Source organism: Saccopteryx bilineata, chromosome 2 (assembly GCF_036850765.1).
Source record: "Saccopteryx bilineata isolate mSacBil1 chromosome 2, mSacBil1_pri_phased_curated, whole genome shotgun sequence".
NCBI classification, from domain to species: domain Eukaryota; kingdom Metazoa; phylum Chordata; class Mammalia; order Chiroptera; family Emballonuridae; genus Saccopteryx; species Saccopteryx bilineata.
In genome coordinates, this window is record NC_089491.1 from 66948299 (window position 1) to 66961295 (window position 12997).

General features: G+C 37.2%; 1 protein-coding gene across 2 annotated transcripts in view; it reads left to right on the forward strand.

Annotated features, from left to right (window-relative positions):
- Positions 1–12997, forward strand: part of UHRF2 (ubiquitin like with PHD and ring finger domains 2) — a 94560-nt gene that overhangs the window by 64611 nt on the left and 16952 nt on the right. For both annotated transcript variants that reach the window (XM_066257212.1, XM_066257211.1), the window contains exons 7-9: positions 5782–5905; positions 6208–6315; positions 8665–8769. In XM_066257212.1, coding sequence (XP_066113309.1) covers positions 5782–5905; positions 6208–6315; positions 8665–8769 — 337 coding nt within the window. The remainder of the gene's footprint in view (positions 1–5781; positions 5906–6207; positions 6316–8664; positions 8770–12997) is intronic.

Consider the following 12997-nt stretch of genomic DNA (forward strand, 5'->3'; position numbering starts at 1 on the left):
TTCAAAGGCTTATGTGGTTTTACAGGGTCTTGTACAATATTTTTTAGTTGATATCTCTAGCTGTATCTCTTACCACTTTCCTCTTTCATTTCCCCAAATATTCTGTGCTCTAGCCAGATTAAATATCTTGTACCTCTTTATTTATTATTTACTTCTTTATCATATTTACCTTCTTTTCCAAGTGAGAGAAGGGAAGATAGAGACAGGCGCCTGCATGTGCCCTGACTGGGATCCACCCAGCAGCCCCAGTTTGGAGCTGATGCTCTGCACATCTGGGGCCATGCTAGCAACCAAGCTATTTTAGCTCCTGAGGTGGAGGCCCCATGGAGCCATCCTCAGTGCCTGGGGCTGATGCACTCAAAATAACTGAGTCATGGCTGCAGGCAGAGAAGAGAGAGAGGGAAGAAGGAGGAGTAGATATGCAGATGGTTGCTTCTCCTGTGTGCCCTGACCAGGAATTGAACCCAGGACATCCACATGCCAGGCCGACCCTCTACCGCTGAGCTAACTGGCCAGCACCATCTTGTACCTCTTTAAATAAGTAATGTTCGGCCCTGGCCGGTTGGCTCAGCGGTAGAGCATCGGCCTGGCGTGCGGGGGACCTGGGTTCGATTCCCGGCCAGGGCACATAAGAGAAGCGCCCATTTGCTTCTCCACCCCCCGCCCCCCTCCTTCCTCTCTATCTCTCTCTTCCCCTCCCGCAGCCAAGGCTCCATTGGAGCAAAGATGGCCCGGGCGCTGGGGATGGCTCCTTGGCCTCTGCCCCAGGCGCTAGAGTGGCTCTGGTCGGGGCAGAGCGACGCCCCGGAGGGGCAGAGCATCACCTTCTGGTGGGCAGAGCGTCGCCCCTGGTGGGCGGGCTGGGTGGATCCCGGTCGGGTACATGCGGGAGTCTGTCTGACTGTCTCTCCCTGTTTCCAGCTTCAGGAAAAATAAATAAATAAATAAATAAATAAATAAATAAATAAATAAATAAATCATGTTCTTTTTCTCATCTGGGCTTTTACACTTGACATATTTTCTTAGAAACATTTTTCTCTTTAACTTTGGAATGATATTCATTCTTTAGTTTTTCACTTAAATATGTTTCATTTGAAAAATCTTTGTAGATGTTTCGTCTAACCAGCAATTATTTTAGATGCTCCTATTATGTTCTATAATAGTACTTAATAGTTATTAACACTTAATAAATGCTGGACACTAACAAAGTGTTTTGTATGGATTGTAGCATTTAACTCTATTATATTAATAAGCAAAACAGGCATCAAGGTCAAATATACTTGACAAAAATCTATATTTCTTGTACTGAGTTAGTTACAAAAAATGATTAGGAAAGAGACCAGGAAAAATGTACCCAAAGTTATAATGAACTTTTTTATGTCATATTAAGTTTTTTTTCTTTGTAAACTGTGGGCCATGTTGCTAAATACGAGGACTTTTAAGTTGGAGGGATGACATACTCAGAAATATTAACATCACAATGGGGTAGCTGGTATCATTGTAAATAATAGATTGCTTTCCATTCTTTTAGTGCCCCTTCCCTATTTTAGGAACATTTTTATTGTATTATAACAGATATAGGAGTGATAGAAAAAGGAAGGGATATAACTTTTTTTCACCTCCTGCTTTGCATTAATCACACCATGATTTTTACCATCACTAGTAAGTATATTTCCTCTGAAGTCTTATTTTTTTTGTTTGTTTGTTTCTGTGGGTGATATTTTCTTCTCTAAAATGCAAGCCCTTTTACCTTTTCTCACAATTCCATATCCTTTGCCTTTTCAGGAACTTTACTTCTACAGTAAATTCCTTTTCCAAATTGCCATTACTGGTTTATTCTCATTAATATCCTAGAATCTTGTTGAGTTTTCACAACAGACTCCACACACACCCTTCCTTTATCCCTTTTCTCCCATCGCCTCTCCCATTTCTCTTCTCTCTTCATGGCAAAGCTTCTCAGGAGCTATCTCTAATGATTACCGTATTTTTTATTTCTTCTGCTCCCATTCATACCTCAGCACTCCAGTCTGCCTCCTTTCCTTCCCACTGCTCTACTCTATCAGATTAGGTCAGGCTCACAAACACTTTTCCATTGCCAAACCCGATGGTGACTTCTCAGTCTCCTCCTTACTGTACTGCTCAGCAGCTAACTCTGTTTTATAAATTGTATGTCATCATGGTCTATTCTTTCTCCTCCTTCATTTTCCTTATATGTCTTTTCTCACCTACCAGATTTCAGTTTCCCAAAACGCTACTCACTTGTTGATCTTCATGCTTGCTCCCCAAATGACGTCATCCAATCATGAGACTTTAAATACCATGTTAATGATTCTGAATTTATGCCTTCAGATCTAATCTCCCCTGAGCTTCATATTCCTATATTCAACCACTTACTTGCCTGGCATCACAAAATTAATGAGTCCAAAATTAGTGAAAGAATCTTTGATTCCCTCTTTACCATCCCTTTATATACTCTACATCCAATAATATATGAACATATTTTGTCAGTTCTCCATAATCTTTCTCTCTTACCTGAACTTCTATAGTAAATACCTAACTAGATTCTGTGCTTTCACATTGCTAAGCAGCTTTCTTTCTCCCCAAAACAGCAGAATGATCTTACTAAGTTCTGAATCAGGTTACTCACCTGTTTAATACCCCCTAATATGTTCCTGTTGCACTTAGAATAAAATCTAAGCTCTGCCATCTATGACCTGGCCCCTGCTTACTCTAACCTCATCACTTACCTTTGTATTGACAAAACTTCAGCTCTACCCACTTCTATGTTTTTTAATGCAATGGTTTTCAACTTTTTTATACTTGGGAACAAGTGAAAATAGAATTGTTTCAGGGACCACTAAGGTAGAAATTACCCTGAGCATACGCAAATTGGACTAAGATAACTGGATCTATACTGCTCACAAAAATTAGGAGATATTTTATCACTTCATGTTCATTTTGAAATTATCTCCTAATTTTTGTGAGCAGTATATAATATTCATACATCATCAGGGTAGTTACTTCTTTCACAGACCAGCACAGAATTTCTGGCAAACTGCTTTAAGGCATACCATTCCTTCTTTCCTCAGGACCTTTATGCTTCATGTCTCTGCCTGAAATGTCTTCCCCGTTTCTTCATACGACAGACTCCTCTGGTCTTAGCTGGAATACCACCTCAGAAGATTTAACTATATTAAAGAAACAGCATTTCTAATCACTCTTAGCACACCCAAAAAACACTGATGTGTTTCCTTTATTGCACTTGCCACTTTCTGAAATTGTTTCATTGTATGTACTACTTTTCCTTAGCTATTGTGTACAGACATATTGATCACAAACACTTATCCCCAGCATCAACATAGTCCCTGGCATCAGATTTTGAACAAACCTGATGAAGAAATGGATCCAGGGATGACTTTAGGATCATATAATTAGAAGACTGTTAGGCCTGACCAGGCGGTGGCACAGTGGATAGAGCGTCCGACTGGGATGCAGAGGACCCGGGTTCGAGACCCCGAGGTTGCCAGCTTGAGTGCGGGCTCATCTGGTTTGAGCAAAAAGCCCACCAGCTTGAACCCAAGATTGCTGGCTCCAGCAAGAGGTTACTCGGTCTGTTGAAGGCCCGTGGTCAAGGCACATATGAGAAAGCAATCAATGAACAACTAAGGTGTTGCAACGCGCAATAAAAAACTAATGATTGATGCTTCTCATCTCTCTCTGGTCCTGTCTGTCTATCCCTTTCTCTGACTCACTCTCTGTCTCTGTAAAAAATAAATAAATTAAAAAAAAAAAAAAAAAAAGAAGACTGTTAGGTTACCCTGTGGAATATCTCTACATTCATGTGGAGGTCCTTCACTTCACCTGGAAATCCTTAACCTTAAATTTTTTCTACATCTCCAATTCATGTTTTCTGTACATTTTTAACCTCTCATAAGACAGAGATAATACCTGTTTTAAACATGACATTTTTAATAAAATTATCATAAACACAGTTAAAATACAGTTTTACATTGATTTTTATAAGCTTTCCTGATTTCTTAATTAGGAGGGATTTCACTTGATAGTATTTATTGCCTTCTCATACATAATTTTGCCTTGATTTTGTGCCTGTATCTCACTACCTAACTAATTTTCTCAGATTTGGAGACTGAGTTATTTACATTTTTCTTTCCTATAGCACTAAACAACATATTTCATAATTAGGCTATTAAAATTAACTACATAGTTGGGCATAGGTATCTTCTTCTTTGCTCTATAGGCCAAATGGAGTTGATGGAAAGTATAGACAAAGAAATTCTAAATTAATGGAGGGAGTAGCCAGCTGATCTTTGTTAAGATAGTCCATTCGTTGGTGACACAGAATAGCCCGTTTGATTCTATAGACATATTTTGCTTTTTAGAAATGATCTAGGACAACTTATTATGATATATAGGCATACCTCATTTTATTGTGCTTCACAAATGTTGTGTTTTTTATAAATTGAGGGTAAGGCCCTGGCTGAGTAGTTAAGTTGATTAGAGTGTCATCACGCGGTAAGCCGTGTTGACAGTTGCAAGTTTGATCCCTGGTTGGGGCACTTAGAAGATTCAACCAATGAATGCATAAATAGATGGAGCAGCAAATCAGTGTTTCTCTCTTTCTCTCTGGTCAATAAATTTAAAACAAAACAAATTAAAGGCAAGGCACTACACCAGCAAACACTATTATTTGCCTTATTACAATACTCACTTTATTGCAGTGGTCTTGAACAAAACCCACAGTATCTCTGAGGTTTGCCTGTACAGGTTACAGCAGTGTGGCCAACTACAAAATAAGCTAAAGGACAACCAAGGATAGAGAATTGATCTAGAGCTAAGATTAATATAAACAAACATCCCTGGCCTGACCTTTGGTGGCGTAGTGGATAAAGTGTCGACCTGGAAATGCTGAGGTCGCCGGTTTGAAGCCCTGGGCTTACCTGGTCAAGGCACATATGGGAGTTGATGCTTCCAGCTCCTCCCGCCTGTCTCTCTCTCTCCTCTCTCTCTCTCTCTCCTCTGTAAAATGAATTTAAAAAAAAAAGTTGCAATAAACAAACATCCCTGAACACTTGTTGTAATAGACCATACATTTCTCATTAAGAGAAGTCTAATCAATTTTGATGGAGAGATGTGTGAGCCAAATAGTTCATTGTTCAGTTTAGAATCATCTATTCTTGCTCCTTTTGCTTTAATGATGCAAACTTCAAATGGATAATTTCCATTCTCAAGGTTAGTTTTAAGATCATGATACCATCGAATTTTGTAGCTGTGTCTGACTTTTTAATTAAATTTGAGAATTTATGATATTAAAATCTTTTAAGTTTTCTAAAAGAGTGACTTTTTTTTTTGACCAGCCTATGTAAATAGTTTGAAAATTTTAATCCTCAAGTGCCAGCTGAATCTCTATATTATAATATACCCTAATTATAACCTCTTAAAACTTTTTCTACCGCCTGACCTGTGGTAGCGCAGTGGGATAAAGCGTTGACCTGGAACACTGAGGTTGCTGGTTTGAAACCTTGGGCTTGCCCAGGTCAAGGCACATATGGGAGTTGATGCTTCCTGCTCCTCCCCCTTCTCTCTCTCTCTCTCTCTCTCTCTCTCTCTCACACACACACACACACACACACACACACTCCTCTCTCTCTAAAAATCAATAAATATAAAAAACAAAACAAAAAGAACCTTGTTCTACCATGGAAAGGCTGTTATTCTGTTACTGACTTTAATGTATTATCAAAATTCTTTTTTCTTTTAAAGGTATTGTCCTTCCTGTAAAACCGATTCCAGTGAAGTTGTAAAGGCTGGTGAAAGACTTAAGATGAGTAAAAAGAAAGCAAAGATGCCGTCAGCTAGCACTGAAAGCCGGAGAGACTGGGGCAGGGTAAAGAAAAAAAGTCTACTTTTCTTCCTAAGTTAAATATTTATAACTATAATGCAAGTTATAATGTTTTAATAATAATAGTAATGCTATAAATGGTACTTTAAGTATCAGAAGTATTAATAAATAACTATGTTTTATGATATTGTTAATTTCTAATTGTTAACTGAATTTAAGAATAGAAATTGTTATATTGTTAATCGTATAAAGAGTTGGGTTTCTGTTCCATTCACACTTGATGGGATTTAAGGACTTAAGGATGTAACATAACTGATTTCTCAAACAGCTTGTTTTGTGACTTGTAGGGAATGGCCTGTGTTGGTCGCACTAGAGAATGTACTATTGTTCCTTCTAATCATTATGGACCTATCCCCGGGATTCCTGTTGGATCAACTTGGAGATTTAGAGTTCAGGTATTTTTTAAATTGGCTTAGTTGAAAGGGTAATACTGGGTATAGTTCAAATTGTTGCCAATATAAATGTCTGTTGATTATAAATGGACTAGTCTAGGTAGTATCACATGGTATTCAGTTGTTAGAATACAAAATTTTCTGTTAGGATGGTTAGGCTTAACAGAGGAACATACAAAGTTGTGTGTGCTCATCTATTGTCACTGAAGTCGAGCTAAACTCACTTTAGGTGTTTTCTTTGGAGCTTATCCAGATAATATCAGGATAAAATTATTTCTCTTTTCCCCTCGAGGAAGGCTCTTTTGTATTTATTTTTTCTTTCTTCTTTAGAAAGGTAATTTTATCCTTATGGAAAACAATACAGGCAAAATCTTAGAACAGTTTCCAATTAGAGGATTTTGAACTTTAGAGTAGAGGGATAACATTTTAAAATCAAAAGTGTAATACATATACACAGGTTGAAAACTTAAATACTAGTATATGGCATATTTTAAAAACCCACCCTTTTTTTGTCCCCATTTTCTGTTCATCAGAGACAACCACTTTACCATTTTAGTTGTTTTCTGGATTTACCTCATAATTTCTAAATATGTTTTTATGGCTTTTTTCTTCATATATTAGCTTTATTAACTTCCTTCTATAGAAGGTGAATATTTAGTTTAACACACTCTGTCCTCCCATCCTTACGATGATTAAAATAACTTTGAATGAATTAGTATTCAAAATTTATATTATTAATGACTTTGGATCTATAAATACAGTAAAAACACTAAAAATAAATATAATAAAATGTAAATACAGTAAAAAAATACACTGTGCATTTTTAATTGTCTTGGGTTTTGTTTTGTTTTTTGTATTCCTGTTACTAATTCATTCTCGAACTCTGAAAGCCCCATTAATACAGTCTGAGGTGATTTTGAGGTTGTTGGCCTGAGCATCTAGAAGGATGGATTTGCCATTCAGGAAGTGAGGAAGAATCAGAACAGGTTTTTTGTTGTTGTTTTTTTCAGGGTCAGTGAGGTTGGGAATCAAGTGGTCTTATCTTCTGAAGTATCTGGTGTTTTTCCAAGGACTAAATTTAGGTTCTGTTGCCCTTACCAGCCTCTCACGGGCTTCTAATGTGCCTCTTTCTCTAGCCCACTGTTCAGGCTTGGATTTTCACTTTGTTGTTCTCTCTTGAGAACAATTGTATGTTAAGCAGCTGAATTATAAACCTCTTTCAGGGAGTCTGAAGTACATAAAGGAGGGACACTTGTTTCAGTGAGCTAGATATAAAGGTATATGGGAAAATAGTTGGCTATTGAAGTAATAGAATAGCATGAGTAAACTGAGAGAATGGGTAGCGTGTTTGGGTAACAATGAGTAGTTTTGGTTCAAACATAGAAACTTCATGAAGAAGAAAGTGGAAATAAAGAGATAGGAGCCTGATTGAGAGAGGATAGTGTATAATACTTAACTTGGGTTCCATAGACTATCAGACCATTTAATATATTTTAAGCAGTTGAAATTAAAACAGATTTCCTCCTAAAAGTAACATTCTGTTTGTGGTGGGTAGAATGGGTTTGAAGGAACAAAACTGGAAGCAGTGAAATAGGGTGTAGTTTAAGCATTAATGACTCAAACTAATGTTATAGCTGTAACAGGAGAAAAAGATGGATTTGGGAGATTGAATCAGCAGTATTTTGACCAAATAAATAGGTTTGAACAATAAAGGCAAAGAATGAGACTGAAATGACCCTTGCCTTTCTGACATGGCTCAGGAACCAGTGCCGTAATCAAAGATGAGAAAAAAGAAGGGAAGAGGTCTGGAGCACTAATAGTCAATTCTTGTTTACCCGAATTGAGTTGTTATTAGCAGTAAACTTAAAATGATTACTTAATATTTATTTTGAACCTCAGAATTCTGCCTGACCTCTGGTGGCACAATAGGTAAAACGTCAACCTGGAATGCTGAGGTCGCTGTTTCAAAACCCCGAGCTGACCCAGTCAAGGCACACAAGAAGCAGCTACTACAAATTGATATTTCCCACTCTTCCCCCCCACTCTCTGTTCTCTTTCTTTTTCTCTTCTCTAAAATTAGTAAATCTTTGGGTTTTTTGGGGGGTTTTTTAGGAAAAAAAAGAAAGAAAAAGAAACTCAGAATTCTAAGCCTGAGTACTTTTAAGAGTCATCAGCTTAGTACTGAAAGGATATATAATTGGGGAGAAGTAAAGTCAGTGAGCAAAAGGTAGAACTGGGTGACATGCAGTTCTTAGTTGGAGGCTCTTAAGGTTCATTGGTATATGTGAAAGCATTTTGTAAATGTAACAACTACTTGTTCAAAGGTGTTTTGAGACTATATTTATTTTATAGGTGAGCGAAGCAGGTGTACATAGGCCCCATGTTGGTGGAATTCATGGTCGAAGTAATGATGGGGCTTATTCTCTTGTCCTGGCTGGTGGATTTGCAGATGAAGTAGTAAGTCATGCTACAACTTTGTACTTTAGAACCTGTTTTCATCATTCAGTAAAATACAGAAGTTTTGTCTAGGATATATCAGGTCCTATTTCCTTTTTAGTGTAATGTTTATATTGAAATGGTCAGTCTTGACAAGTTACAAGGTAAATCAATTGGCAGTATTTAGTTTGTGTATGTATTTTATATGTATATGTATATATGTTAACTGATTATTGCAATGAACATACATTCTCTATAGAGTTCATTTTTTAAATTAAACTTATGCTTTTGGGATAATTATAGATTGACATGTAGTATTAGAAATAAATAGTACAAAGATCTGTGTGCCCTTTACTCATTTTCCCTCAGTGGCACATTTTACAAAGTTATATAACAGTATCACAGCCCAACATTGATGTGATACATTCAGGACACTGAACATTATTTTCCTTACCACAAGGATCCCTCGTTGCCCTTTTATAGCCCCTTCTTAACTCCTGACTTTCTCTAATCTATTCTTCATTTCTAAAATTTTATCACTTCAATAATCTTTACAAGTGAAATTATATAGTATGTAAACTTTGGAAATAGGATTTTTTTGCTCAGCTTAATTCTCAAATTATGGCATGTTATCAATAGTTCATTTCTTTCTATTGCTGAATAGTAGTCCATGATCTAGGTATAGTTTAACCATTCACCAACCTCTAGGAGAACATCTGGACTATTTTCTATTTTATACAGGGTTTTTTTTGTTTGTTTGTGTCATCGTCGTCCCCCACACACACACACACAAGTCTCTAATTCTCTGGGATGTTGTATGGTAGAAGGTGTGCATATTTTGAAACTATATCTTGAAGCATTTTTCAAAAATACAAAAGGATGTTATATAGCTTATTAAAATCACCACTTAGGATTTTTTTAAAAGCTCTGTAAGAAAACAAACCAACTAAAATGGAGTCTCTTTAACCCTTGTTTTAAGCAACCAGTTACTTCTTTGATCTGAGCTCTACCGTTTGTTTATGAGACCTTGGCAAAATTATTTAATTTCACTAAACCTCAGTTTCCCCATGTGTATAATAGAAAAAGTAATATTATAATTTTATATCAGAAAATTATGAATTTTAAATGAGGTAATTTATGTAGTGCTGGGTATATAACAAGGATTCAGATAGTTTTATAGTCTGGATCAGAAGCTTATCTTAAATATACAGAACATATAAACATGTAATTGTAAATCTAAAAACGAGTACCAAGTTGAAGTAAGATGGGTGTTACTCTCTTTTTTCCATCTTTTGAGTATAGTTACTAGTCAGACATTAAACAGTTATTTCCTTTTTTCCATCTTTTGAGTATAGTTACTAGTCAGACATTAAACATTTGTGGAGAAAAATGCTGATTAGGTGTTATAACCTGTACATTCTAAGTCTGTTAAATAATGTAAAGAGTATTTTAGAACTAAATCACTTAGGCTTAGATCCCCAACTAGGATGTATTTGAAGAGTATTTTGTGAGCATTTTCAATGTTTTGATCTTTTATTGTAAGCAAATTATATCTACAGAAATAAGTAGAGAAAGCCTGAATAAACCTTTCTCATTCAAGAAAAAAATTTGTTCTGAACCCTTTAATTTGATGAAACATTCATGGAGCCAATGCTTTTTGTTCTGTTTAGATGAATGGACATGGAACTATTGAGTACCTGCTGATAAAGTAGTTAACATTTTAGTGTAATAACATGAAAATTAATCAAAAGCTAACTTAGTGCCTTGCATTTGGTGACCTTGTTTGAGAAATGAGGACCAGCAGAGATGATCTGCCTCTTAGAGTTGTCCTGAGAAGTCATTTACTCAGTGATCAGGGACAGTTGCTAGAAGCTGTTTGGGTTTGTGCCCTTGTTCCATCTCCTACTAACTGTGTAACCTTAGGAAGTTACTGGACTCCTCTACCTCACCTATAAAGTAGGACTTATAGGACCTACCTTGTAGGGTTGATTGAGGGTTGAATGAATTAAGCATATGTAAAATGCTTAGACTAACCTTCACACAGAGTAGTAGTGGTAGTACCCAGTTTTTTGGGCATAGAAGAGGTATTATGAGAGAAAAATGGCAAAAATTGAAACTACATTTTAGATAGTCTTGAATTAAGGAGGCATTAACCCTTTGAGTAGTATGAACTCATGTACGTCCTCGTGCCTCCTGACCATCCAGAGTACGATCGTACAAAAATTTTTATTTTAAAAATGTGTAAGGCAACATTAAAAAAAGGCTAATGTATGTTCTTATTGTTTTTCATAAATTGGTTATCAAACAAACATTTTAAGTTGATAAAACTGTAACTGGAACTAATTTCATTTTTTGAAAAATAAACTCACTCCTGGGGGTCAGTGAGAGTGGAAAAAACTCACTACTCAAAGGGTTAAATGTGTCTGGGAAAAGTTTAATGATATTAATTGTACTTTAGGATATTTATCTAACAGTCTTTTTTTGGTGAGAAGATAGAGATGAAGGTATTTTGCTTGCTTGATAAGAGTGATGGCAGGAATGGAAGTACCCAGTTTGTAGTGTTAGGCAGCTGCTTCATAGCCTGGGAGAAGAGTGTAGAGATTGGGAAATCAGGCCCTGGCCGGTTGGCTCAGTGGTAGAGCGTCGGCCTGGCGTGCAGGAGTCCCGGGTTCAATTCCCGGCCAGGGCACACAGGAGAAGCGCCCATCTGCTTCTCCACCCCTCCCCCTCTCCTTCCTCTCTGTCTCTCTCTTCCCCTCCCGCAGCCAAGGCTCCACTGGAGCAAAAAGTTTGCCCGGGCGCTGAGGATGGCTCTGTGGCCTCTGCCTCAGGCACTAGAATGGCTCTGATTGTGTCAGAGTGACGCCCCAGGGGGGCAGAACATCGCCCCCTGGTAGGCATGCCGGGTGGATCCCGGTTGGGCGCATGCGGGAGTCTGTCTGACTGCCTCCCCGTTTCCAGCTTCGGAAAAATACAAAAAAAAAAAAAAGAGAGAGAGATTGGGAAATCATGGGAAATTGAGTCACTCTGGGCAGCACTATATCCCCTGTGTAGAGGATGGCTTTTTTATGTGAAATTTTCTCAGGCAACAATTTTGTTTAAGCCACTGCCTCATAGTAGTAGTACAACAAACTGGTCAGTTTCATGGGGGAAATGGTCTAAAATAATATTGACTGAGTTCTGACAGTCTGTCAATGCCCCCCCCCCCCCAGTAAAAATTCAAAGTTTTTGTTGGTATAAAAATTAAAGTATGGCCTGACCAGGCAGTGGCCCTGTGGATAGAGCATTGACTTAGGATGCTAAGGACCCAGGTTCAAAACCCTGAGGTTGCCAGTTTGAGGGCAGGCTCACCAGCTTCAGTGCGGGGTCACCGGCTCAAGCGTGGGAACACAGACATGACCCCATGGTCATTGAGTCCAAGTTTGCTGGCTTGAGCACAGGATCACTGGCTCAGCTGGAGCTCCCCGGTCAAGGCACATATGAGAAGCAATCAATGAACAACTAAAGTGCTGCAACTATCAGTTGATGCTTCTCTCTCTCCCTCCCTATCTGTCCCTGTGTCTCTCTCTCACACGTGTGCTTAAATAAAAATAAATAAAATAAAGATTAAAGTATAGATGAGTTAACAGATTTTTAAGTATTTTTACTTCATTATTAGCTGCTTAAAGAATAATCAGAAGTGTTTTTGTTCATCTGTTTTAAATACTGTTTAATTTAGGTTGCCCCTCTTATGCTGTCCTAGTTCCCACTACTTTCTTTTTTTATAGTACTACCACATTTATAACTTTAAAAGTTGGCAGGGTTATGAATATGAGCATTGTGAGGCCAATCCAGATATCATTTGGAAAACTTTCTGATCCATTTAAGAAGTTCTCCGGGCTGTTCTAGATGTACTTATTTACTAGAATTTCTTCAAATGGAGGATACACTAAAGATGAAATTTCTTAATGCTTTAACCTTTAAAATACAGACCTTAATACTAGACCAACAAAAGGTGAATTCATTATTTTTGGACACTTTTAAAACCATGAAATTTTAGTTATGTAACTTTTAAACCAAAGGAAAAACAATATGCAAAATACTTTACCTTTATAACAAGACTGCAGCAGAAAAAATACATTATCTTAAGTTCAGTCAACTAATTAAATAATGTTGAATTAAAGAAGAATTAATTTATATACTGATACTTGCCTCAATTTTGATTACTTAGGTAGAGAATTAATATCAATATAAATGTATAGCTACTACA